This window comes from Solanum lycopersicum, chromosome 4 (genome assembly GCF_036512215.1).
Source record: "Solanum lycopersicum chromosome 4, SLM_r2.1".
NCBI lineage: Eukaryota > Viridiplantae > Streptophyta > Magnoliopsida > Solanales > Solanaceae > Solanum > Solanum lycopersicum.
This window is the reverse complement of record NC_090803.1, coordinates 63209207-63235684: the sequence shown is the minus strand read 5'-3', so window position 1 is coordinate 63235684 and position 26478 is coordinate 63209207. Positions and strand designations below refer to the sequence as shown.

The window sequence follows — 26478 nt, the reverse complement described above, 5'->3', positions numbered from 1 at the left end:
TATGGACTTTAGATTCATACAAAATTATTATTTCTTTGAGTGGATACATTTTTTGAAGATGTACATCCAATATTTTTAAATAAGATATTTTAAATATTTCAACCATTTATATCAAGTTTCTTATTTGTGAGTATAGATAGATTATATTATATTCCATAATATGATCATATTTAAATAATTTAATTAATATTTTCCTGAAATTTACATATGAAAGGATTCATAATCTTGAATCACACAAAGAAAGTTTTTCGTGCAATTGGATGTCATTTTCTAATGCCAATAATATTTAACTATCTCTATCCCATGAGATTGACAATGATACATTATCCACCATAAAGAAACATTTGTACATCATGAAATATTACTTTTATTCGGCAACAACTTCTTAATATGTATGTGTCTACAAAAAAGAGGTGATATTTTCTTACACGAGATACAAACTTTAACATGTATGGAACACTTGCAAACATAATCACCGTTACTTATGTAAAATATAAATTATTTGTTGTTAAAATATTTTTAAAAAAAATTAAGGAACTATTGTACCAAGTATAAGATATATTAGAATTATATAAGGAAAATATCACATATATCAATTTAATTGATTGTGTATAACTACAAACAACTATAATTCTTTTTCAAAATTTAATTACTCATATTACTTGCAAATTTTAGTAGCATCTATATCATATAATTTTTTGTACTAATTAACACAAGACACACGTGCAACGCACGTGCCTAGAGACTAGTAATAATAATATTGGTAAGAGAGCACGTAGTTGCTCCAAACTAGAATGATGTTCAACCACCGGACAAAGACAAATCACTCGACTATCTATTAATTATCCATTGATTATCATGCTTCCCTACCTTTCTCACTGACATTTGTGCTTCTTCTCTTCACATGCTCGAACCATCTCAGTGTTATGACTTATGACTGTCTTGCTGTCTTCGACATGGCTCTAGTGAAATTAAATTCTCCGTAAAAATGCAATATTACTAGGATATATCCATTTGAAAATCTCATCTCAAACCTCTTTGGAAGGAGCTCCAAGAAAAATTCTTGGCTTCAAAATGAGGAATTTTCATCATAATGTTTGAAACTCTCCCTACATTCTAATTTGTTTGAAAAGCATTTAACAGTGAAATTAAAGAAGACTGGAACTATTGTGAGTGACTAACTAGGTCTAAGTTCACAAATTCATCTCATTGTTCAAAAGTATGGCTGTAAACAGTAGTTCACTAGTAGTAAAGTAATTAAGCTTTCAATAGTAGTAATCTAAGCTTTTATATCTCTTCCCCGTGATCCCACAATGTAATAGAAAAATTATACATGACAAAAAAAAATTAATAGGGTAAGCTTCACTTGCTTGTATAAGAAAATTTCAACTAGAAGAGGAAGAAATAGAGGCTCAAAATCCTGCTTATAAATGAATGAAAAAGCCCAACAAAAGAAGTGGAGACAGATTAGGGAAATTACAATGAAATTTTCATTATATGGTATTCCTTATAAGGGTGTTAAGCCCATCTATACAAAAATCACTAGGAGCTAAACACCCAATGATCACAATCACAAAGAACTAATTTTCAACGCGGTTTAATTACAGTTATCGCTTGATACAACATTTGAGGCCTCTCATATAAGGAAAATGTGCACAAAATGCTGTACACTAGGTGGCGGCGACTGCATCCACAAGTAGCTGAATATCGCAGTACATCATGTTTGGATGGTTCTATATTCTACCATTCTTTGTCTTTCTACAGGTTGAGGCTCGAAGAATCCTGTCACGGATACAGCGATTTGAGGGCACTGCTATAATAGCTACTGAAGGGACATCCATATTTTCCTCTTCAAAAATGAAACACCAATCAGGTGCTCATACTCCATAATATATCTCACTTTTTGATGACATAATTATGCTTCATTTCACCCTGAATGCCAATAGAAATGAACCGAGGTTATTTTAAGACAACAAAATCCAAACATCTGGAAAAATGATGCTTGGATTAGCCAAGAATAAAATAATAACCAGTACTGGGTACTACGTTTAAGAACTGGGATACAAGAAAGGAGGACGCTTCACTTGGCATAGCTCAGGATCTTGGGTACAAGGGCAACAATAGCTAAACAAGTGGAAATAAAAAGAAAAGAATCAGGAAATGTACTCAATACTTCACAGCTAAATGCCAGGAGCTAACAACAGACAGTAATGACACATCAAACCATATGAACTTTTCTCCATGAAAGACATAGAAGCATACCTCAATTCAGCATCACTTCCAGTGATGGTATTGTTAAATTTACACCACAGCCCAGAACAGCAAATTCACTATGTCATAGAGGTTTTGGATTTTGAATTCCTCGGGATGCTAGTTTTACGAAGTTGAGGGTTTTCTATTGAATAAACAAGAAGACTTCCATCCTTAGTCCCAGCTATAAAGCATTCTTCCGGTGTCACAGTTAGTGAAGTTACTATTTTCCCAATACCATTGTACTTCCCCACAATCTCAAGTGAGTTCATAGAGCGTACGATGATTAGCCCTTGATCTCCAGCACAAACCAAGAACTCTCCGCAGCTACTGAGTTCAAGACAGTTTAGGCGGCCATTGGATTCAGAAGATGAAATGTGTTTGCCATTTATAGAGTAGAGGTGCAAACTAAGATCATCATCAGAATAAAGAACAATCCTTCCATGACGTGATGCAACAAGCTTTGACAGTGGACTGCCAGATGGATGTTGTAGGGATCTAACGTATCTCCCATCCCGTAGCGTATGGAAAACACAAGTTCCATCTTTTGATCCACTTATAACTATATCAAGCTCAATACTTGCATACAAGCATGTAATAACGTCATCATGACCACACAAAATATGGAAAGGGGCTTCAGCAATGATACAATCTTTTCGAGGAACCTCTGCTTGAGTGTGCTTTACTCGCTTTTCAGAGGTTCTAATGCGCACAATCTCCCAGATCATTACTGTTGTGTCGTAACTTCCAGTAGCCAGGATGCTTCCATCAGATGTAACTGCAACAATAAAAAATGGCTTAGCATTACTGTAAAATATAGAATAACTAAGAAATATGTCTTTCCAGTGCTGTAACCAGGCAGTACATTTTGATAAAGTAAACAATTTTATTGATGTTGGAAGAAGAAAACTCCTGCATACAGGAAGTATTAACCAAAGAAGCAGAGAACCTATCCCAAAATATGGTTGTCTACAAAAGACAGGATATTTAAAGAAACAAAACAAAAGAAGGTTTCTTGTTCCTTTTTTTATAAAGTAAATTGCCTTAGTTAAGGCATCAAGAAGATGGAGGTTTTTGGGAGATCTAGTTTACAAAATAGTTATCAAATGTACAAGTTTTGTGTATTTAAGTATAATATACATGATCAATGTATAGATTTTGGATATTTGGGCTAGCGGCCATAACTAAGTTCGGCTGACGGGCAAAAAATGTAGAAGCCCAATTACATAAGGGTCAAAAGGCTGGCTCCAGTACAATTCCTAGAAGGAGCTAAAAGTTTTTTTAAAAAAAAAAACTGTCAACAGCAAAAGGCTAGCTGCAAAACTATACCTATGCTAATATAAGGGAGCTAACAAAATCCAAAAATCATCAACACTATTTTCCATTTTTCTTTTTAGATGGGTAGGATGCTTATGGAAAACTCTGATGACTTGCATCAAATATCGAGGCCAGTACATGCTTATTTTCTGATAATATTCATCCTAGACAGTCTATGAAGATCTAAAAGTCATAAAAGAAAGAGATACAAAGTTGACATTCCAACTGTGGTAATGAAAGTTGGCCCTCATCTGTGACCATTCCTATAGGAAGCCATGGAAAGACCAAAAAGAAAAAAAAAGGTTTCAGAATTGTGCCCCATCCTGCTCGTAGCAATGAATATTGTCCCTCATCTGGACAATTCCTACCACCTCTCAAGAGGGAAAAAACAAAAAAATAAATAAATGCAGACACACATACACCACCTTCAATTGTTTTTTTAAAAAAAAAATTGAACACCACCTTCAATAGTTACAGAGCTATACTTGCAACTTTAACTTTTTCAAAAAAAAAAAATAGGTACAGGGCTATACTACACATTTATTATTCCTCCTTGCCTAGGTTGAACCACAAGTATCTGATATTTTGGTATTCTTCAACGTCAAAAGGTTATCAATTAACTGTATCGACGTGACAGGAACCACCACCCCGCCCTCAAATTTGGCATAAAAACATGACCTATCTCACACAGACACTCAAACCATGTAGGAGTATTTACTGATACTGGTAGACAAATTGTTAGTCTCGAACTGATTCACAACACTATAAGCAATAAACATGTAATATAAGTACATAAATACTGTAATCAGGTGTGATGAAAGCTTTGCCTTCTTGATTTGAAGTCCTAGTTCCCAAAATATTAAATTTCACTTTTTAGAAAGCTCACGAGTCTCCTCTCTCTCTCTATGGATCCTTATAATTTAACATAGATGCGGGGTGGAGGCTAACGTTAGAAGGTCTTTTGCGTTGTGAAAGAAGATTTAAGTGGGAAATCAAGAAGCTTGGCAGAGATGACAAAATGTGCTGACAAAACTTCAGAAACAGCTTTTCAGTTGTTTTCTGCAGTTCTCCCAGAACTCAAAATAATTTTCAGCTATAGAATGAGAAGCCCCTACTTTCTGTGTTTGCTTTTTCTCTATGACAAAAAATAGTAAGAGCTAAGCAAGAGTATCAAGAACCAGGAGTACCAAGCAAAATACCTGCTGCACCGTTATTTATTTAAACATTTTTTGACACGTGAGGTCTCCAGCATATCCTTAATGCTGAGGAATACAACTTCACCAATTACAAAAGAAAAAAAAAATTGACATGTTGCCTTGCACCAATATTCAACCGAAAGACACTATGAGCATTGAGCACCGAACAGTCAAGACGTCTGCTGTTCGCAAACAATTTTAAATGGACAACAAGATTTATATTTTACATCCTCGCACAACAAATAGATTCTCTGGAGCGCTCAAGTCAGTTCAATGTTGATGCTATCAGTTCCGTTAATTTAATTACTATATCACAAGAATTATCTGCATTCAGCCTTCATTTTTCCAGAGAATCAATGAAGTGTGTAAATTTGTTAGCTAGAAGCTCCAAACACAAGCTGTCACATCTTTCAATCATGAAAATTACCTGAAATGCAGCTCACAACATCTTTATGTTGTCTAATGCTCTGTACCATTCTTCCATCAGTTAGCGAAATAACCTGAAAGCTGTTTTCGCAGGTACCACATGTTATCAAAAAATTTTCAGACGGTGTTGATAATGTTCCAAAGCATTGTGCTCCAAGCTCGATATTTTCAGCCAGAGGACTCCCGATTTTCCGAGGAGGAAGGATATCAGAACCAATCCCGAAAAAAGGATCCTGCAAGAAAGTTAAAAATAATGACTTCAAGGTTGACTAGCTAATCATAATGCTTGACTTGTTATTGCTCTAAAACTTACCTGTGAGCTAGAGAAGGTAAAGTTCCCACCGGACTGCAATTGGGTGGTCACCCATGTCTTAACAGACATGCTGAGGCCCTGGTTCACAAGAACAATGTTCGAGTCCAGCACATTAACATACAGAGTAGCTGACGGACAACTGCTTGCACATGAAACCATTGACGTTAGGTTGATAGAACCAGGGGCAAATCGTAGAGGATGAGCAATTGGAATCGGAGGTCCTCTTCTCGGATGTTTCTTCCGGAAAAGTTGAATTGGTGTTTGACCAAAGTTGGCAATTTGATCTTCTATGGCAGACCTTTGCAATTCATCATCCATGGTATCCAGATCCACAGCATCTTCATATGTCAAATAGTAAAAAATATTTGCTGCCTGTATGACAATATCTTCAAAATCAGTGAAATTCAAAACCAGCAACTGATTCAAGAATTATTTAAAGTGAAAGCTAACTCCCTATACCTCAACTGCTGGTTTTCCCCGCTGCTTGTAGCCAAATACCAAATCAATCCATTGATGTAGATTTGAGCTCACATATTCACTTTCAAGGGCCTCTCTGTTCTTACTAACAAATTCCTCAGCACACCCCTACATGCATTTGAAAATTAGTTTCTAAACATTGTATACACTAAATAGTAAAGAAGATCACTAGAACTTTCGCACAAAGGTTAGCTCCTTAAAGTAAGAGGGTGCCAACTTATATACAAGTGAAAAAAGAGCCAATCAATTTGTGCCAGGAGGGAACTGGGAAATTTCATATCACATGTCTGTATCAGATACAGCTTTCATTTTGCCCAAAAAATCCAAGTGGATAAGCATTTGCATTTTAGTCTATGCACTGTAACAACCTTGTTTTAAGACATCTACTGTTCTTTTCCCATACTCTAATGCATGCCAATAGAGTGTTCCATGTGTGAACCATAGTAGAACCTGTTGAAAACAAGAATGAGTTGGGTGCCTACTACTAGAACTTCGATTATTTGAGCAATCTCCACTGTATTTTGGTTTTGATTTTTTGTCAAAGTTCTAGTAGGTCAACTCAAATTGCATCCCAAACAGAGACTATGTGCATCCAACAAGGCAATAGGTATCAAGTCCTAAACTACTCCACCCACTAATTTAAGATTTTAAGTTGGATGCTTACATATTATCAGAGAACTCTTTTGGTTAACCTTGCTCTTGCCTATAAATTCAATTGTTAGTCCATACATGAACGATAGAACTAGTTACATATGCAGGAGTGTCTTTGAGATAAAACTAGTTACATATCGGGTATACAGATGCATCCAAAGGGGTTATTTTGCCATTAATACATTGGTGCTCAAATTTGAAGATTTAAATCCTGTTTGAAATGGTAAGGCATTTGAATCAAATAAGGTCATATAAGTTATTCCAATCCCTGCATATTGTATCTGACAGGCCACATAAACATGCTCTAGAAATCAACTGTGTTAGGCTGGATTCCATTTATAGGCATAAAGAACCTCTTATAGTTTGCTCCTGCTTCCCTTTCTTAGGTATTCTTTCATATTTTCCCACTCAAGTAGGCTATAAACATACATCATATGGCAATGAAGAAGAATTTAAACAAGCATTTTCAGTTTAAATAAGCAGTACGAGTATACCTTAGCCCATGGAGGTAGGCAAATATCAGCTATTCGTTCTCCATCTTGTTTGACACCAAAATGATATGAATTTGAGTTGATCAGAAATTCTGGCATGTAAAAAAATTCAGGAATCAACTCTTTCACATCACTTGTATTAGAAAGACAATTCCGATATGTTCCTCCAATGCTATGAAAAAGCCGGTCAGCATGATCGAATTTGCCACCCTAAAAATTGAGAAAACAAAGAAGACAACAAGTTTTCTTAGTCTTAAAAACTTTGCTCTGGGTAGAAGATGCAAAATCACACACAATCAAACTCAACCCTACCAGCTAGACAAATCTCTACAGAATTAGACAACTTTAACTATAACTAGTGAAACCAGTGGTCAATAGATGAGCAATCTCCAACTACCTGAAGATTACGGTGGAGGGCTGTAAAAGGTTCCAGTCTCAGGAGGTAAAATAGCACAATTCCCATGCTCGAGTAATGAGAACCATAGTAGAAACTGTTGAAATCAAGAATTAGTGTACATCATGTAATGTATCAAAGGTAAAGTTTTGGAGGACATCCGAAAATGTAAATTCAAATAGTACCTGGGAATATCAGGGTCAGAGAAGCTGCGATATCTATCCTCAAAAACCTGCAGAATTCAACTGCGATTGCATCACAAACAGAGAGAGCTGTACACTGTATGTGAAATTAATTAACAAATAAGTACTGACTAACCTCGAACCTTTTAGCATCCAGTGCTCCAACAGGTTTTGATAGATCCCTAAAGGTAGAAGATTTGTTAAAATCAAGAGTTTCCGACGAATAATCAGCTAGAATCCAAGGGAACACGGGATACTGGGTCAAATCATTGTAAGATCTCCCAGCTAGGGTGTTCAGAGCCATCAAATACTCAAAGTTTGTTATCTCCCTCCTCTTCCAGCGTTCTCTAGCATTTTCTGCCATCTCCAATGCCACACGTCTGTCCACAAAAGAAATAACTCCAGCCTTGTCCCTGTAACCCTTGGGAAACAAACTTTCGTTTCTGTTTAGAACTATTAAGCTTCCAACGTCTTTGGCATCCTTTTGCGAAGCAAAGTTAAAAAATACAGGAGCAGTGGAATCACTGAAGAAAATTTCAATCGCTGTATATCTTAGCAAATATCTAGTCCAATGGACAGCCTTTACCTACAATGAGAAATGTTGGAGAGGATAACATTGTGGATAAAGAATATGAGACTAAATCATACAGAAAAGCTTCAGCTCCAGTACCTTGAAGATTGTCCATCTCCTGTGCCGATTAATGTTGTTAGGATGCTTTTGATGCTCATCATTATTGACAGCACCAATGCTATTAATGGGTCTCCCTCTCTCACTATCTAAATCATAACTCATGGGCCACTTAAGAAATTTGTGATTTTGGAGTCCCCCTAACTGCTCCGACTTGTTGATATCAAACTTACCAGAAGAGTCAAAATTTTTGAAAACAGATGACCCTCCTGTACCTTCGACAAGAAACTCACCAAAGAAATGCAAAAATTTCTTTTTCACTGCTAAATGTCCAGCTAACTTTCTCTTTGGTGTAACAAGGACACAGGGGACTGACATGAGAACCTGAAAATAAATCCAAGCATGAGAAATACTGAATTAGTTGTTTTCTCTATTTAGATATAGAGGTAAATTTGTACCTCACTATCCTCTGATTCCGTCTGGGTGGAGGAGCAATCTAAGTCCTCCTTAGTGAGGTCCTTCAGATCACCACTTTCTTTTACGACCTCCAAATACTGTCTATCGGACAAGTCTTCGGAGCCAGGCTTTTGCCCAGTAAGCTCGCTCTCGCTTTCATTCAATTCAGATGAACCCTCATCAGTAATCCTCCTGATTCCTTTCAGCAAGAACCTCTTCATTTGCTCTGGAATATGTGCCGCAAAACCAGATTTGGCATCACTGGAAGGATTAAGAGCCTCAATACTAGGTGTGGTAGAGGTAGGACGACAAAGTTTTTCATCAAAATGATAATTCCTTCTCAACTTTTGTCGGCGACGCCATGTGTCCTCTGTTTTATCAAGTTTCCAGTGTGTTAATGTGCTGTTTGGGAAAGGATCAGCTGACCAAGGACCCCTTTCATCAATAAGAGAGCGAAAAGTGTGAATCCACTTGCCCTAGATGAGCCCAAAAAAAAGGATTGTCAGGAAAAGCTCGATGTGGAAAGCATGGGAGAAGCAATAAACCAGTGACAATATTTTGTATACTCACAGCAACAATTTGCTGTTGCTCATCATATGCTAGTTGGAAAGAACTTCTTCTGTTGTCATCAGAGGCAAGAATGACATTTAAACTACTCCGCATTTCATCTTCAAAAGCTTTCTTTTGGTTGAAGTCTGTGATTGTCGTTTCATCCAACCTCAGACGAAGCTCATGCAACTGTGTGGTCCTATCTGCTGTTGAACTCTTGACATATTTTACTTCATCAGCAAACTGGACAGCATTGAATGAAATGTCACTAGGTATAAGTGAAGAAGAAAAATTGGAAAAGGAAAAAAGATAAATAAAACTCTGCAAACAAGTTCATGAAATAGAAAATTCTATCCACATACTGCCCTTCCAATGTTAGACTAACATAGATGGGGAACTTCTTGTTACATTAAGCCCCAACATTTTGAGCATTAGAACAGAAGTCGTCAACAGATAAGTTCTAAAGAATAATAGCTGTTCATTATGGTTACTGAGGTACTCAGCAAAACGAAGGATAGAGTAGTTATGGGAAGTTCTTTCAGGGGGTTTTAGCGAACATTCAGGTGTCTCATTTGTTATTCGCTGATAACAGACTTGCTATACCAGGTTGACGAGGATCAGCTCCTTCGACTGAGGAAACAAGTTGTAATTGTTCCAATTAGTCTAAGACTAAAGAATAATCCTAAAAATATGTTGAATGATTCCTCTGGAAAAGGTAAGTAATGTTTAGTCCGCGGCAGCAGTCCTCATCTGAAAAGTGTCCTCCTTCAATCACCTATTTAGACTTACCCCTTTGGTGTCTCATAAAGGCCAAGCAATAACATAAATAGCATTTGAAAGACTTGAGAAGAGATTAGTAGGACAGCAAAGAGAAATTGATTAGGAGTTATCCAGCATTCGGAATTTCTCAAAATCCAGTATCCCAACTTATTATATGTTATTATTGCTCATTCCTCTGATCTTGTTTTCTCTACATATATGGACAATATGATCCTTTGTTGATTAATTGCTCTCTGTAGAAAACCACATTCATTTGTAAGTGCCCCTCCTTTATGTATAGAATTTGGATATAGAGATTTTGTCCTCTTTTATCAATAACTTATTAAATTTTCATTTGACAAAAGGTTAGACACAGTCTATTGGTAACAAAACAGCAAGCATGCAACCCCTGGGGAACAAAATACATAAATGGAATCTGAAAAGAACAACTACAAGCCAACCTAGGGAATTGGAGATATAAAAAAAGAAATCAGGTAGACTACATAAAAATGGGACAAGATCTCATAGACTATAAAGTGGTCATTTATTTTTTTGAAACTGGAGACTATGAAGTGGTCATGATGGGAGAAATAACAGAAAATCACAATTTTCATGCATCTACTCACCAAAATGCCCTAATGGCAACGGATACACATGCAAATAATGAAATTGTTTTCTGAAAAGTGCAAAATATTAAATGACATAAGACAAAATTAACTATTCCAAGACGCACCGCAGAAAGCACACGATCCTTTTGAATCAGATTGTGAATGGTGCTTCCCTCTTTAGCACTGCTCCCTGATTCTACAGAATCATCTCTGCTCACTATACTTGTAGCTAGCATCAGTTTCCCGCAATTGACAGTTTCCCGAATTATGTGAGCTATAACATGAAATCTAGCCCCATCGTCCAGTGCCCCATAATGAGACCTAACTGCGAGTAATGCCCTGAAAATGTGTTGAATTGAATGTTATATCTTGTCAATATAAATGAGAAGTCCAACGGTGCTACATGATTTAAGAGACATAGGAATGAATGAATTAAGAAAAATTACCAAATGAAAAGCTGCAAACGGCTCTTGCTTTGCTCATCATCAGCAGTCAGAAGGCAAGGTAGAAGAGGGATAATCTGTTGTACACATCGAGATGCTCGTTCAAGCGATGATTTACAAAGATATAGAATAATCAACCGAAATACAATTCTTGGACACTTTTCCCCTCTTAAAAGCATAGCCTTATCAACAGGCTTGTTGGGTTTTCCAGCCAAAGCATTGCTAATTCCCCCAGATACAACAACTGCAGCCATTTCTGCAGCTGGTATATTCAGTGATTCTACCAAGCCACGGGCTCTTTGGCTAAGTGATGGTGCAACTGACTGTGAGGACCTGGGTAACATCTTGCTTGTTCCCTTGCCATTCATCTCACCTATAGCACTCCAAATATTGTCACATAAATTCCACCACTCGTCGTCAATTTTCTCAACTTCATTAGTGTCAGGCAGCTTGAAAACATGACTCCTGGAAAGAGAGCAACAGTCTTAGCTTTTACTGAAATGAAAGCAGTGGAAATGCTGCGTAACATCATCAATTTGACAAGGGCAACCATTAACAAACTGCTGCAACAGCAGGTTCCTATAAAAAAAAAACTATATCTGCAGTACCTCGATAGCTTCTCATCAGGTTCTCCTTGGAGGGCATCAAGTAAAGCAGAACCAAGATCATTCAGCTGTTCTAGTTCTAAGAACTCTGAAGAAAATTCTGTGTTGCCGGCTGGATACTGTGGCCAGTAGAGAAAAATAAAGTTTAACACACTCTTGTAACAAGAAATGGAACAAGAAAAACCACATTCACTTCTATTAAGCAAATTCATAAAGCCTCCATTTATTGAAATGATCCCATGTTCTCTACCAACAAGTGACATCTTATATTGAGCCAACAGTGATGCTGGGTTTCAAACAGAACTATCCCAATGGATCACACCCTCATGAAACCAACAAATTTATTGGACTGTCATCTCTCTTTGGGGCATGAAACGCGATATAATTTAGGAAAGGCTTCTTTCAACTCAATCTCCCTGCATCATTTATGTGCCCAAAAACTACTCTTGCTTCCGTTCCCACCTTAAACGAAATATGTCAAGAAAAATACCCCCACCTCTTCATGATGCTCCTCCACAAATCACGCCCAAACAGAGTTCGCAATGTTCCTAGTCCTCCATCCACACTAACTACTTGCATTAACTTATTATGACATATATGATTTGGGAATAATACCTAGAATCTGTGAAAGTGGCTTGTGCACCGGTCAAGAATGGGTACAGTGTGGAGGATAAGAAAATTAATACAATAATCCCTTACACATTTAGCAATATAGCAATTAATTTTAGGTGAACGAGAATAGAGATAAATAAATGGATAGAGCAGCAAGACGTGTACCGGAAGATTAAACTTCATTTCAGAAAGAAGCATCTCATCAACAAGTTTTAAAAGATACAGCATGTTGTCTCGACAAGGCTGAGTGACAAGAACATTCTCCACTGCAGATAAGTCTAACAACTTACGGACTAAGTCCTCGTACAGATCACGAAGAAAGTGCCTATAAGCAATGCCACCCTAGGAACAAAAGCTTGCAACAGTCAAATCATTGACAACAAAACTAAGCTGTAAAAGGATTGTGACAAAGTAGAGGTAAGGACACACTTGTTCACATTGTACAAGGAGAAAGTTCACAGTCTCCTCCAAGTGTTGCCAGCCACCTTTTATAGAATGCATAGAATGACAAAGAACAACACAGTAGAAACTCCTCAATAGATTTTGCTCACTCGTTTCAGTGTCATCATTAATTTTCGACTCCAATTTGTAGTTTTTGAATGCATTAAGCTTCACGGAGGCATCCAGCCATGCATTCCAACCGTGTTCCTAAACAACAATGTTCAAGCAATGAGAAGTCACTATGCCTGATAAATAAAGTTATAGAAGGGAGCAATTCTAAAGCAGCAAGACCAGATTCTACCATTAGAGCTTCAATGTTTGTAGTATTTGAATCGAGAAGATCAAGTAGATCGCCAATAATTTTTATTCTTGTATGAGCATCCTTGCAACCAGACAAAAATTTGAAAATAATGGCTAAAATCTGAGGAAGGAAAAACTGAGAGCTACTTCTGCCACTTTTTTGACGGTCAAGTTGATTATGCTTCTGTAGAACCTAAAACGAAATATCCAAATAGTTCAATGAGCTTCTGCATGGGCACACACTACTGAATAACTAATCAAATAAAGCAAACTTCACAATGCAACCAGCAGCTAGTACATGGTATAGCAGCATGGAATCTTAAGTGAAACTGTTCTTTGGCAAAGAAAAACAAGAGCACCAGTTGACATGCATCACCTGTTTAGGGCTGGCACCTCCAAGAAGAACATCAAATAATGTTGCACATAAGAGATCCGTCTGAGGAAATTTGAAGAGTCTGTCAGATATAACTGAGAAAATGGGCTGTGTCCTTGAACTAACTTTCCTAAGGCCCTCTGGAAGAGATTTTGATCTGCCAACAGCAATACTGAAAAATTTTGATCCTTTCTTCTCCAATGGAAGACCAACCAATAGACGTCCAAGGAACTGCAGACCTAGTAGCCTGATGGGTTCAAAGTCCCTACAACAAGTATAGCACATGAAAGACATATGAAACAGTGTGTTTTTAAATAATTCCAACAAATTAATTCACAAGACACATTCGCAGATTCACTACAGCAATCTATATACATGGAAAAACAAATATAATGCAAAGAATTACTAAGTAATTTCAAACGATACAGATTATGTAGTTACCATTAAACAAAATTGAAATGGTAACACAAAGATCTCATGCACCTACATACACCGATCAAAACCTACTATTTCCGGCGACAGATTCTTCACGTGCCGAGTGTGAGCTATTTCTTGACATTTCCCAGCAGTACCTAGTGAGATGTTAACCTTTATCTAGACTCAACACTACATCAAACTCTCAACTTTTGAACATCTTGACATTTTTGAGGTTTTATCGATCAATTTTTGGAGATTTTTTCATTATCTCCCATCCACATTCTCCGATTGCTACAGCTCCAACACATACAACTTTAAAACCAACAGTTCCACCGTCTAAAACTCCACTAAGCTCCACCATTCCTGACTTGTAATCATTGATTGCAGTCTTCATCCAGTCTAGATGATTCACATCTAGTGTTGTCAGAGATGCACTTAAGCCCTGAAAAGAAGCTCAAAACGTGTTGAGCACTTCACATTGCTTAATGTGCGCCTTCAGTGTCGTCCCCCCTCAAGGTTCTCAGGCATATTTTTCCTTGTCATAAGCCTCTATTAAAGAGGCAACACTAAACAATTGATATTTCACTTTATCGTAAATATTTTCAATTTCTTTGTTTATATAAAGACCGAAGCTAGTCAATAGTGTTCTCGACACTTTGCCTTCTTATTTGATGTCTATTTTTCCTTACCTGCCAGTGTAAGTAAAAGTATAGATGCACTGAGAAGGAACTTCTTCTTGCAGGGAAATGAAGGTAAGAAAAAATATCACCTAGTCGAATGGGAGGAGCTATTAGTAAACAAGAAGGCAGGGGGTCTAAGCATAAGAAATATGAAGAAGCAGAACCAGAGTTTGATGATGAAATGGTTGTGGAAGTTTTCTACTGATGAAGGAATGTTGTGGAAAGAAGAATTCTTGCAAAATATGGCATGGAAGACAAATGGATGACTAAGATTGTAACAACACCCTATGGGTGCTCAGTCTGGAGAGCTATCAGGAACCTATGGTCATTAATGCAGATCATAATGAAGGTGAAGATTAGGAATGGACAGTGAACATCCTTTTGGCATGACAATGGGCTGGGTGAGGCAGGGAACTATGAAACAACAACATCCAGAACTCTTCACATTAAGTCAACAGCAAAATGCCACAGTTGCCATGATGTGGACTGGTCAGGGATTGAACTTATCCTAAGGAGACATCTCAGTGATTGGGAGATTGAAAGAGTTGCAGAATTTTACAATTCAGTATCAGGCTTCAATAACATCAATAGAGAAGAAGATAGACTGGAATGGAGCAAAGACAAGAATGGGAAGTTCTCTGTCAACTCAGCATACAAGGAGCTGAATTCAGCAGTAGTGAAGGAAAGAGATAGGCCTTGGAAGATGACTTGGAAGCCAAAGATTCCTTACAAAGTTAACTGCTAGCTTTTGGCAAAAGAGGCAGTCTTGACACAGGAAAGCTTTAGTATAAGGGGTCGTCAAATAGTCGCTGTGTTTTATATGTGGGGAACAAACTGAGACAATCAACCATCTTTTTGCATTGCAGGTGGACAGACCAACTATGGAGGATGTTTATATTCCTAAAAGAGATCAGATGGGTGAAACCTGGAAGCATAGCAGGGATCCTCAGATGCTGGAACAAGGATGACATGGTAAGTAAGAAGGAGGAGAGATGGAAGATGTCCCGGCTTGTATTTGGTGGTCAGTCTAGATGGAGAGGAACAAGAGATGTTTTGAAGGAGTACAAAGAAGCTTACAGATTCTTAAGATGAATTGCTTAGGACTATTTTATTTTTGGTGTGAGCGAAAACTATTAGCTCAAAAGAAGATATTTTTGATGTTTTAGACTTTTTGTAAGGATAAGCTGAACCACAAGAAGTAAGTTGTAATACTTTTGTTGGGGAACTATACATGTTGGTGTAGTATACCTGTGGATATATAGAAGTAACGTTACCTTTCTCAAAAAAATAAAATATTTGTCATTCATACCCATAATTATTAGTCTTGAACTAAACACACATTAGTATTTTTTTCTGCCTTATGCTTTTTTCCTTTAAACCCCATGATTTATTTGTGTTTTACACTTAAAGCCCCAACTAACCTTAGAGCTTTTTTGCTTTTGATAACATTGTTCATTTGCAAACTTGTCTCTCACACAGTTCTTTTTTTTTAATGAAGTAAGGTGTTTCACTGAAAAAAGCATCAAGTAGATGCATAACTACAGGGGCATAATCATAAATAAACAAAAATACAAAAGAGAAATTTAAGCCCCTATACATTGCTCTCTATCTAGCACAGTTCTATTGCTACTCAAAAAGTATATGTTGTACTTGTAATCATAAACCTAGTTATACTTGTTTGAGTTATCATCGCCTATCACCATCTCATTTCTCTCTGTGTCATAATTTGCATCTGTTTCTGTTCTCTCATCCAGACTGGCAGCAAGAAATTGTGATTGAAGAGATGTGTGTTTTACCATCACTCTAGTGATAATTAGAAGCTTGTTCCTCTACCTTTGAGAAAATCTACTGCGGGAAGTAATTAGCACTGTAGGTCGGAATGATCAGCTTAAGGCACATTTAGTTGCCAAAGGCTATAAAAAAATCTTTAGGCCAGACTATGGTAAGACATTCTCCGGTGGCAAAAATTGTCTATGTCGATTATACTGTCTATGGTCATTGTTTGTAGCTTACCCCTTTAATAAATAGATAAGAACACATATCATCACAATGATTTAAAAATAAAACAAATATGGAGCAACCACCATGCTTTGTTGTTCAGGGGGTCCAGCAGTCTGGTATGAAGGCTACGTTGATCATTTTATGGTCTAGAACAATCCTTTCGAGCATGGTTTAATATATTCAGCTCAGATGTTATTCAGGATTTAGGCATGACTTACAGTGTAGCAGATGATTTTGTGTTCTATCATCATTCTGCTCCTTATATGTGCACGCATTAGGTGGTTTATATATATTTATTGTCGACTTTTCACAAGAAGAATTAGGAAGGTATTACTATTTCAGCATTTTCAGACCTCAGATCTTGGTCAGTTGAGATATTTATGGACTATTGAGGCTGCTCAATCCAGAGCAGTTATTAAGTTATGGTCATTTTACAGAGAAAGTGTGCTCTTGATATTCTTAAGGAAACAAGAATGTCAAAATATACGCTAATCGACTCTTCTAAGGATCAAAATTAAGCTTCTACCATGCCTGAGGTGCTTTCTAAGAGATACAGGAGGCCTGTTAGCAAGTTAAATTAACTTACCAAACCTCAACCTGAAATTGTTTTTTTGGTGAGTATTAAAAGTCAAGTCCTTGATTCTCCGTGTAATAGTTACTAGTATGTGGTGACTCATATTCTCCTGTATAAAATCTGCTCTAGTGAAAGAATTGGTTTGCGAAGATCAATGTTATGAGCAGATTGTTATGCATACAGCATGCAGATTGGGTAACCTCACTTCCATAAGGCAATCTACTTCTGGCAGAACTGGTAGTGCAGTTTGTTGGTTGGAAATAAGCTAGTCTGTAAAAGTAAGAAGTAAAACATAGTTCCAAGATCGATTGCAGAAGTTTAATATCGAGCAATGGTGGTGCCAACCTGTGAAAACTCATATGGATCAAGTAACTACTTAAAGAACTGCAATTTGAAGTTTGACCAAATGTAACTTGTGTCTGACAAGCAAGTTGCAGCTTCATATTGCATCAAATTTGGTATTTTACGAGACGACCAAGCACATAGACGGTAATTGTCGAGAAAGAAATACTCCAAGGAGGCATTGTCACAAAGTTCATGATATTCAAATGATCAGCTTCCATATATATTCACCAATTCCCAAGCAAGTTATATATAAGGCAAGCTTCGTACAATTTTTTTATGAATTACAGCAAGCTGGGTATATACAATTTGTATGGAGCAGTTTGAGGGAGAAAGCTAAGTTTACCGAAAAATATATTATATCATTTAGGATCAGGTGATTGATTTCATGTAGTTGTGGAATTCTTGATTTTCCTTTTAGTTTGGAGGCTGGAGCATGAATAACTCAAGAGTATTTAAATACAACAACTTCAGGAAATAACCAACGCTGAATGTCTCGGAATTCTCGTTGTTTTTGTTTCATTTCTCACAATGGTGTCCCATCTAACAATTTGAACTTTTTAGATGGGGTGTCTGCCCAATTCAACATTTATGATGATCAAAATATGTGCTTCAACTATTTAAGGTCATACCTTTCAAGAAGATTTACAAATATGTGACAGCCACCAATTAAATTGACTTGTTCAAGGAAAGAAGCAAGTAGCTGTTTTTGGGAAACAGCTCGAATAACCATATGCAGAACATCTTCAATACAAGCCATGTCCTGGCTACGCTCAAAAAAGGCTATGAGAGATTTTATATCTGATGCTGAAATGTGCTGCCTGCATAAACAAAATGGTAGGAGAACATCTTCAAAGGGTAGCCCACAAAGGGAAATGGCTCTATTTCTGAAAACTAAAATGAGAAAGCTGAGCAAAAGCTAGAAAGCTAACATAGTAAAGAAGAAATTTCATTCACTACAACAGTCAAAAGAATAAAAGTTTTATCCTCTCCAAGAAAAAGAAAACTACCTGAGACTCATTTCACCAAGACTCAATAGAAGGAGACGAATTTTATGTATTTCATCTTTGCTAGGTCTCTCCCCTATAACGTGCTTTGTTACAGGATGTAAAAGAGGCTTGCTTCCAACAGCAAAACGAGTTTTGACATCATCCCAGTAAAACTGCCGAATTATGTCAAGAACACGTGGGAGCTTACATAAACTTCTCAGCAACCTTGGATCATTATCGAATTGCTGGATGAGAAACATATACAGTTCACGTTGAACCCTGTAAACCGAGTAGACCCATATAACAGGGCTGAGAAATATATGGGATATAGCATCCTTGACTAGCATATCTGACAGACCTCGCAATAAATTTAAGAGAGTTGCATTATAACAGAAGATTCGGTAAGATGTGTCAAACTGAGAGTTGCAGAATAAGTAGTTAATGAACTCAAAGATAACTAAAAACGGAAGACAGAAGCAGCTTGTACAACATACCACCATTTGCAACCACATTCAACAAATGTTTCAAAGCAGACAGTGTATCCATATTTAATTGCTCAGGTGGAACTGACTGCAGCAAGAAACCCAGTATTGGAAATCCAGAAAGAAGCAGCATCTGTTGTTGATTGGCTAAATTCTCATCCAGAACAGAAGCTATAAGTTCAATAACTTCAGCAGTTAAGCGCTCCTTTGTAATTGGGGTAAGTAAATCTTGGCCAGCTTGCTTAGCTTCTTCTATTTCATACAAATCAGTTTTAGTGAAAAGAGGGAAAAACACAGAGACGCCCCCAACACAATATATGATCTGTTGAAGCAGTCGTCTAGAACACAGCTGTGTCCCAACCAATACATTTGCTTCAAATGAACTTTTATCTATTCCAGGATCCACCACAGGCGAAACATTAAATAAACGTCTTCCATTACGTGCCTAATACAGAAATTTGATGCTCAGTTAAATACAAACATGCAAAAAAACATAATTTTCAGGTAAGCCATTCAAGAAAAAAGTGGAAGAACCTGTGAATTAAGTCCAAATATGATTTTGGATGCCAGACCATCTTTAACATCAAGCACTCCACTGGGCAATGGGTTATCCAAATGAACTGCAGTTTCATTATCCAGGAAGGAATACATGTAGCTAGGTCCTAAAGAGTAGATGCCTTGCACATGTTCAGAAGCAATGGAATCGTTGAACAAGTAAACTGGACCAATCTGACCATAGAAAGCAGATGGATCTTTCGAAGAAACTGTAAGACTCTCTTCCTCGTAGGAAGGTAGACTAATTTTCGTGCCAATAGTGCAACAAGTCAGAGGCTCATTTACCTTTGCATATCTGCAACCAAATTGTGAAAATTCACAAAGTGCTCCTCAATTGGGAATGGATGGAACAAACTCTTCACTAACAAGATCGAAAATCAGGGGAGAGAGCAAAATACCTGCATCTTTCGGAGGATACAAGAGTTCCATCCAAATAACACTTCAGTTGGCTACCTCCAGAAAATGTCCTACCAATTGTATGTGTTAAACACAAAAAATGCCACTTCTTTCTAACAAGATTGACTTGCAGCACAACGGATTGCCTTTTCAGATTAATTGACTGTAAAAGTAACAGGGAGCTATTATTTGCAATATCAGGCTAATGTGGCTTAGCAAAGAAGGATGGTGTAACCTATGCAAATATTGTATCGCACTCCAAACTCAAGATTCACAGAAATGTAAACACGCCTCAAGTAAAACAAAAGCAAGTAACAACTTTGATCACCTCATATATAAGCTTGTCTTTTCCAAGAACACCAATGCATCCTCTTCCACTTTCAGTGAGAAAACTGAAAAGCCCCATTGTTCCACCACCTCTAGGAAAGCTTTCTACCCTTAGCCAACAAGTAAAAGAGAACCCCTTATTCAATGGCCACTGAACTGGAGTCTTAATCGAAATTCCCTGCATGAGGGAAGGGAAGCGTCACACAATTTGCAATGTGAAGTTACTTGGAGCAAGTAGAGAAAGGAAAAGAAGAGACAACATTCATTCAGTTAAACATATTTCAGATTGCTACAAAGGTCATTGTTTCAGTTACCGATTCCACCCCATTGAGATCAAAGAAGGCAGTTGGTCCCTTCTCGTTGAGCATTGACAGCATGCTGGTCAAAAGCAATGAGCTGTACTGCTGATGTGACCCTACTTTCTCACTCCGGAGTAAAGCAAAGATTTTGCGTATATCTTTTCCAGAAATGCTATGCCCACCAATGACCTGAATTAATTGGGCAATTTTCAAGACAACGGTGTCCTTGCCCTCTTGGGGAAACCAATCAAGAAGAAAGTTTAGCATCCCTGATTTGACACAAGAAGCTTGATTGGACATTGAATCTCTTATAAGCTGAAGAAAAATATCAAGCCCCTGATTCCGTGATGAGTCACTGCTCTGCCCAGTTAGCAAACAGAATATCATTATTCAGAATACTACATTTCCAAAAAATAAAAAGGAGATAATTGAAGAGTAAAAGTGGAAGCACATCAGCCAATATCATAATAGGAAAAACAATAGAGAAAGTGGGACTGATACCAACCTTTTGCAGGACACTGAGATAAAGCAAGATGACATCTTCATTCTGAAATACAAAAAGATGACATAATTTACTAAAACCAAGAGGAAATAAAACTGCTGTGTGTGTTTTTTCTAACAAGTACAAAAGGATGTTATTACTGTTGGTGTACGTACAAGATTTCGGACTACTAACCTTTATTACAGGGCTTGCCTTGAGATCAAACTTCCCATCAACCAACATATCAAGCAGAGCATCTAAAAGCGCCTCACTTGGTTGCCATTGGCAGAAGTCCAACAGCAAGCTACGCAAAGTCTGATAACCTGTGCCCACAAGAGCTTGAAACACAGCCTTTGGGACCAAAAGAATAACGAACAAATGAGTAACAAAAAATGAACCAGCGTCTCATGTTAAATCATGAATTGGCAGGCAAAGATATTCTTCACAATTTGGGCATGGAAAAACATGTTCTGTTTCAGTGGATGGCCAGTAAATCATGGTAAAAGAAAGATATGAAGGGGATAAGAAACACTTTGATGTAATGAGAAACTGAACCTGATCGCATGTATTAGAAATATCGGAATAATATGGTAAAATACGGTTATCCCAACCTGCTTGAACACCAGAAAAATAAATGGATTGGACATTTGATCTTTTCGCTTAGATGAAGGCATAAAATCAGAAAGAATATATAGACTTAGAATCGGTTTTTTAGCATTTAACCCATCGACATTTCGTTCTATATAACCAAAGACATTTTTAGTTTTGATTAGACACAGAACTGACTCAAGAGAATAAAGGGGATCCCATAGGATTAAGCTTTTTAGTGGAGAGTAATGTTGCTGCTGCCTGTCAACTAAAAGTTGTTTTCTGTCTACCCCAAGAGCTTTTGTGAAAACATGGTCCTAATTCACTTCAAGATAAAGCTCAATATTCAATTGAAATAAAAGACATGCCCCAAGTACCATGCAGCACTTGATCTGAGTCTTCGAAACCAATTTCAATTCATCCACTCTAAAGAACTTCCTGCTTGTTTTATCCATTATGTACCAATTTTAAATATACAACAACAACATACCCACTGAAATTCCACAAGTGAGGTCTGGTGAGGGCAGAATATATGCAGCCCTTACCACTACCTCATGGAGGTAGCGAGGCTGTTTCGGAAGAACCCTCGGCTCAAGTGCAACCAATTTAAATATACTGATGCATATATCCGGGAAATTTAAATTTTTAATCATTACTTGCAGGAATTTATGCCTAACCAGAAGGAAGTGCCAAAGTTACACTGCCAAACCAGGAGTAAAGTATGAAAGGTTCTTCGAGAGCGGTTAACAGAAGTTTTCCCACAGTCAACTTTTACAAAGGAAAAGACAGACACCTAAGACAGTGATCTCTCCTTACCATAAGGGAAATACATAGACTCCTTTCATGTGAAACTTTAGAATAACACAAGATGGCAAAGATACTAGAGTAAAACAAATGTTCCTTGTTACAGAAATTTACAAGGTTCACTGGAAATTAAATCGCGACAACGGATATGATAAACGGCTTCGAGTTGGCACTACAATGGAAATGAGGCCAAAGCTAGGCAATAAGAAAGAAGAAACGCAGCACCGTACAAGATGATCTAAATGATCAGGAATGAAGAAATGATGTGAAAACATAATTAGACACCCTGTATATTTAGGAGGCGGCTAAAATTACACCAGTTTTCATGTTCTCTGTAATTTTGCAATGCAACTAATTGCACAAAAGAGAAAATTGTAACCGGCAGAAACAAAACACACCTTTGACACATCGTTCCCAGAAAGCAAGCAGGTAAGTGTTTGGAGGACATTCAGAACCAGTTCTTCACCTTTGGGCACATCAAGGTTCCCGTTTAGCAAGGATACAACATGTATAAAACACTCGCCATCACGAAATAAAGCCTGATAATACTGACAACATAGAAACCACTCTCTGTCAACATGTTAGCAGAATACGAATAGCAGACAACACATAGCTACAGCAACATAGAAAATCGTAGATTTACCAAGTATACCTCTATATCTGTCAAAAGTAAATCAATCATCCCAACCAATAGATCAATAGACAATTCTACAAAGTTCGCCCGGTCCTTGACATGAGTAAATGTTTCCAGATACTTAGAACATAAATACAATTTCGCTTTCTGGTCCTCCTCAGAAGATGGAACAATCTGTTTGCCCAGAAAAGAATTCACATGAAAGAGGTAAATAAATGAAAGATTAGTAGTAGTCAATGCAAGAACATAAAAGAGAGAGAGAGAGAGAGAGAGAGAGAGATAAATACATTGAAGGTTATTCATTCTACCTTCATCAAATCAAGAATAAGAGGAAGCATACGATTTCTCAATTGTTCTTCCCAAAACAAATCAAACAAATGATCAATGCAGGTAGCACTGTGCAAAGTAGTGTTTTTGGCATCATTTGTAAGAGAGAAAAATTCTGTGAAGAGTTCAATAAAAGTTCCCATGCTGTTCTGCCAACTATGAATCATCTCGAAAGAATTCATGTCTTGGTTTAGAGAAAAAACAGGATCATCCTCAGTGTGAGGACTAGCAATGCCATGCCTTTTAGACTCTTGCGCCTGAATGCAGGCAACTTTGAGGACACGAGGAACTGCATCAAGTGTTCTAAAAGAAGAAAGAGTTTTCTCTGATGAAGACCGCATTATTTGAAGTAGGCCCTTAGCAAGAAGATTTGAAACCCCGGGATTACAAGCAGAAAGTTCAAGAGCCTCCAGCAAAATGGAGCACTCAGGCTGCCACCATAAGAAGAATAAGTTTCAGGATAAAAGGGAAACTGAATTGAATAAGCTCACATCTTATGAAAAAAATGCAATACTAGTACAACCAAACATTTTTGCTCTTTATTTACTTAACCTTTTAATCTGGTAGAAAGTGCATGGAGAGAAGCTCAGTAAGCAACCGGGAAAGTGAAGCATTAAAGGAGGCCCCAACACACAAGTGACAGTCATTAACACTAAAAATGTCAACCAGCACAGTAGGCTAACATAAACAAGGGAAGAAATCTATCCAGACTCATGAATTGACAAATTTCACCCAATACGCAAACTGAGGAGAAAAAATCTTACACTTGCAAGATAATAAGTCCAAGAAAAGTACCAATACCAGCCATCAAAGCTCAGGCCAAGTGGAAAAGATTGAAGGGCTTGCGACTTAGGTCACGTGCCGAGTCTTGCAACATGCGAACTAAGCCTTGTATTATGTGGAGAAGGGCTGCATACTAAAGGCTGCATTTGGTCCTAAGGGTTGGCCCCAGACAGATTTCTTGGTAATCAAAAAAGGTAGAAAGTAATACTTTGTATCTTCTAAAGAAAGGGTGACAGAAGAATTATGCATGAATAAGCCATTTGAAACTCTTCTAAAATGCAACAGCATGTTGAAAGATAATAATTATATGCCCAAAAATCCTACTCATGCACAACTAAGCCCAAAATACTCCTGCCACCGACCCTCCTATACTCTTCTAGTTCTTCAATAGTTCCAGAGTTGTTCTTGGCATTGCCCTATTCACCCCCAACATAGAAAAGAAATGTGCCACAGATTTACAATTGTCTTGCAATGCGAAAAAAAATGTTCATTGGTCTAAGCATCCTTGTCCAAAAAGCAAACATCTTGAGCAAATATGAAGACCTCTTCTTTATAATTTCTCGAGTTAAACAAGCTCTTTAACTACCAGCCACACAAAACAAGATACCAAGGTCAGACCATTGTCACAAACTTTCTCCTATTTATATTCCAGAAGCAGGTCTGACTGAGAATGACCCTTTACAGGATAGGTTCCAAAAATTATACTAAAAGAAAGGGGTACACGTGCAACACAAGTATCTAGAGACTAGTAAAGATATATGTAGTCATGGGGTGTATGGGGGGGGGGGGGGGGGATAAGACATTTTATAATGCCAATTAATGAATAACTATACACAACAAGTCGCACCATGTCTCCACTTAACTTTAGACTAGAAATGGGGCTTTTTCTTTTATTTTATAAGCAAAAGGCAATAAAACAGGACAAATATTTTTCTTTCCTTTTTTTTTTTTTTGAAACTAGTAAAGAAGGATATAGATATTGCTTTATGATAAACTTTACAGTAAGACTATTTATGTCATGGATAATTCTTTATAGGAAATTGCCTACCCTGAAAAAGGATGGAGGAGCGACGCCAAAATTATAAATAGACAAAAGACACTTACCATTATGACAAAAAGACAGTGAAAGATCAAATGACTAACCAAGTTGTGAGAACTTCCAGTTAAAGTTGCTGCAAACTCGAAAAATGAAACCACTTCTGTCTGAAGAACTTCAAGCTCATGAAGATTTAGGCTAGTGGTTCTGCCATTTGAATCACAACACTGTTCATTACAATCATCAGAAGAACCTTTCTTTGATAACGAATCGTCAGAAGAACCTAGCGATTCTAGGCCAAAATAAAAGAAATTCTCCGAGAAGATAAAGTCCCAAGCTCCTTCTGCCCGGAATACATGTAGCAAAGATGGCGACAACACCAGAATTTTCTTGAATGCAGATAGAACATGATGCTGAAGGGTGTAGATAAAAGTCCTGTAGAAATGAGATAAACAAATCAGAAACAAGAGTTACAAGGAGAACCCCAGAAAAAAAAAATGAGAGCAGGGGAACAACAGCTAAAAAGATATGCACTTCAGCAATTCCAAAAATCAAAAATAGCACCCAAAAACATCCCCACAAATGCAAAAACAAGATTGATGAAAGAAATGGAAAATAAAAAGATCAGAAGATCTAAATACTGGCTGATTTACCTTAAGTGACCAGGCAGCTCCTTCTGATTTGAGCATGCTTTTATGCATGGAAAGACTGTGAGGAGAACTCTAATGATCCACTTTACAGAAAGTTCTCCATATGCTGAAGAGACTGGCAAGCTACTTTTTACAGTGGATGCTTGGCTTTTATCTGCCTTTGCATCTTCTGGTGAAAGAAGGAAAGTGAAAAGGACAGCACTAAGCTTGGAAACATAGTCGTGCCAATCCTTTAAGTAAGGTGTACTGGATTTACTAGAAAGTTTTGTTTCTAGAACTTCTTCCCCAGTTGTATCATTATCACTAGAAACAGTTATTTCCATGTCATCCTGGGCAAACAAGTTGTCACTTTTCTCCTTGTACTCTTGAAGCATGAATGCAAGTGAACAAAAGCTATTTGCCAACTTCTGCACCCGTCCATTTTCTGATAAAAATTGCAAATTATTCAAATTTCCAAAGCTGAGATCAAATTAAGGCATACCAACAATCATTTGGAAGAAAAATTGTTCCCCAGGATAAAGCAGTAAGATAGGAGTCAACAGTCTTGTGCTCAACTATCAGTAGCTTAACCAAAGGGGACTATGTAATGTATAATTGTTTAAAATAACCGACTGTTTAAGCAAACAAGTTTACTGGGATAAA

The 26478-nt window shown here is 37.3% G+C and overlaps 1 protein-coding gene across 5 annotated transcripts in view; it reads right to left on the bottom strand.

Moving 5' to 3' along the window:
• Nucleotides 1-1467: 1467 nt before the first annotated feature.
• The window catches only part of LOC101247317 (BEACH domain-containing protein B), a 36689-nt gene continuing 11678 nt past the window's right edge, over nt 1468-26478 (bottom strand). Inside the window, exons 9-41 of one of the 5 annotated variants that reach the window (XR_011220890.1) lie at nt 25840-26295; nt 25294-25621; nt 23349-23798; nt 23059-23214; nt 22805-22954; nt 21210-21365; nt 21039-21080; nt 20549-20893; nt 20236-20412; nt 19910-20070; nt 19491-19806; nt 18969-19401; nt 18496-18823; nt 18118-18306; nt 13475-13736; nt 13100-13291; nt 12787-13005; nt 12523-12699; nt 11749-11864; nt 11144-11605; nt 10823-11036; nt 9352-9573; nt 8784-9257; nt 8368-8709; nt 7834-8283; nt 7701-7747; nt 7519-7612; nt 7125-7331; nt 5962-6087; nt 5503-5874; nt 5191-5422; nt 2263-3028; nt 1468-1932 (exon numbers count right to left, since the gene is read on the bottom strand). Coding sequence is in view for 1 of the 5 variants with exons in the window: in XM_069297358.1 (XP_069153459.1) it covers nt 2331-3028; nt 5191-5422; nt 5503-5874; nt 5962-6087; nt 7125-7331; nt 7519-7612; nt 7701-7747; nt 7834-8283; nt 8368-8709; nt 8784-9257; nt 9352-9573; nt 10823-11036; nt 11144-11605; nt 11749-11864; nt 12523-12699; nt 12787-13005; nt 13100-13291; nt 13475-13736; nt 18118-18306; nt 18496-18823; nt 18969-19401; nt 19491-19806; nt 19910-20070; nt 20236-20412; nt 20549-20893; nt 21039-21080; nt 21210-21365; nt 22805-22954; nt 23059-23214; nt 23349-23798; nt 25294-25621; nt 25840-26295 (8593 nt within the window). In the remaining 4 variants the exon portion in view is untranslated. Of the gene's footprint in view, nt 1933-2259; nt 3029-5190; nt 5423-5502; nt 5875-5961; nt 6088-7124; nt 7332-7518; nt 7613-7700; nt 7748-7833; nt 8284-8367; nt 8710-8783; nt 9258-9351; nt 9574-10822; nt 11037-11143; nt 11606-11748; nt 11865-12522; nt 12700-12786; nt 13006-13099; nt 13292-13474; nt 13737-18117; nt 18307-18495; nt 18824-18968; nt 19402-19490; nt 19807-19909; nt 20071-20235; nt 20413-20548; nt 20894-21038; nt 21081-21209; nt 21366-22804; nt 22955-23058; nt 23215-23327; nt 23799-25293; nt 25622-25839; nt 26296-26478 lie in introns of those variants that run through there. The other 4 variants (XR_011220892.1, XR_011220891.1, XR_011220893.1 and 1 more) reach the window with 4 other exon arrangements.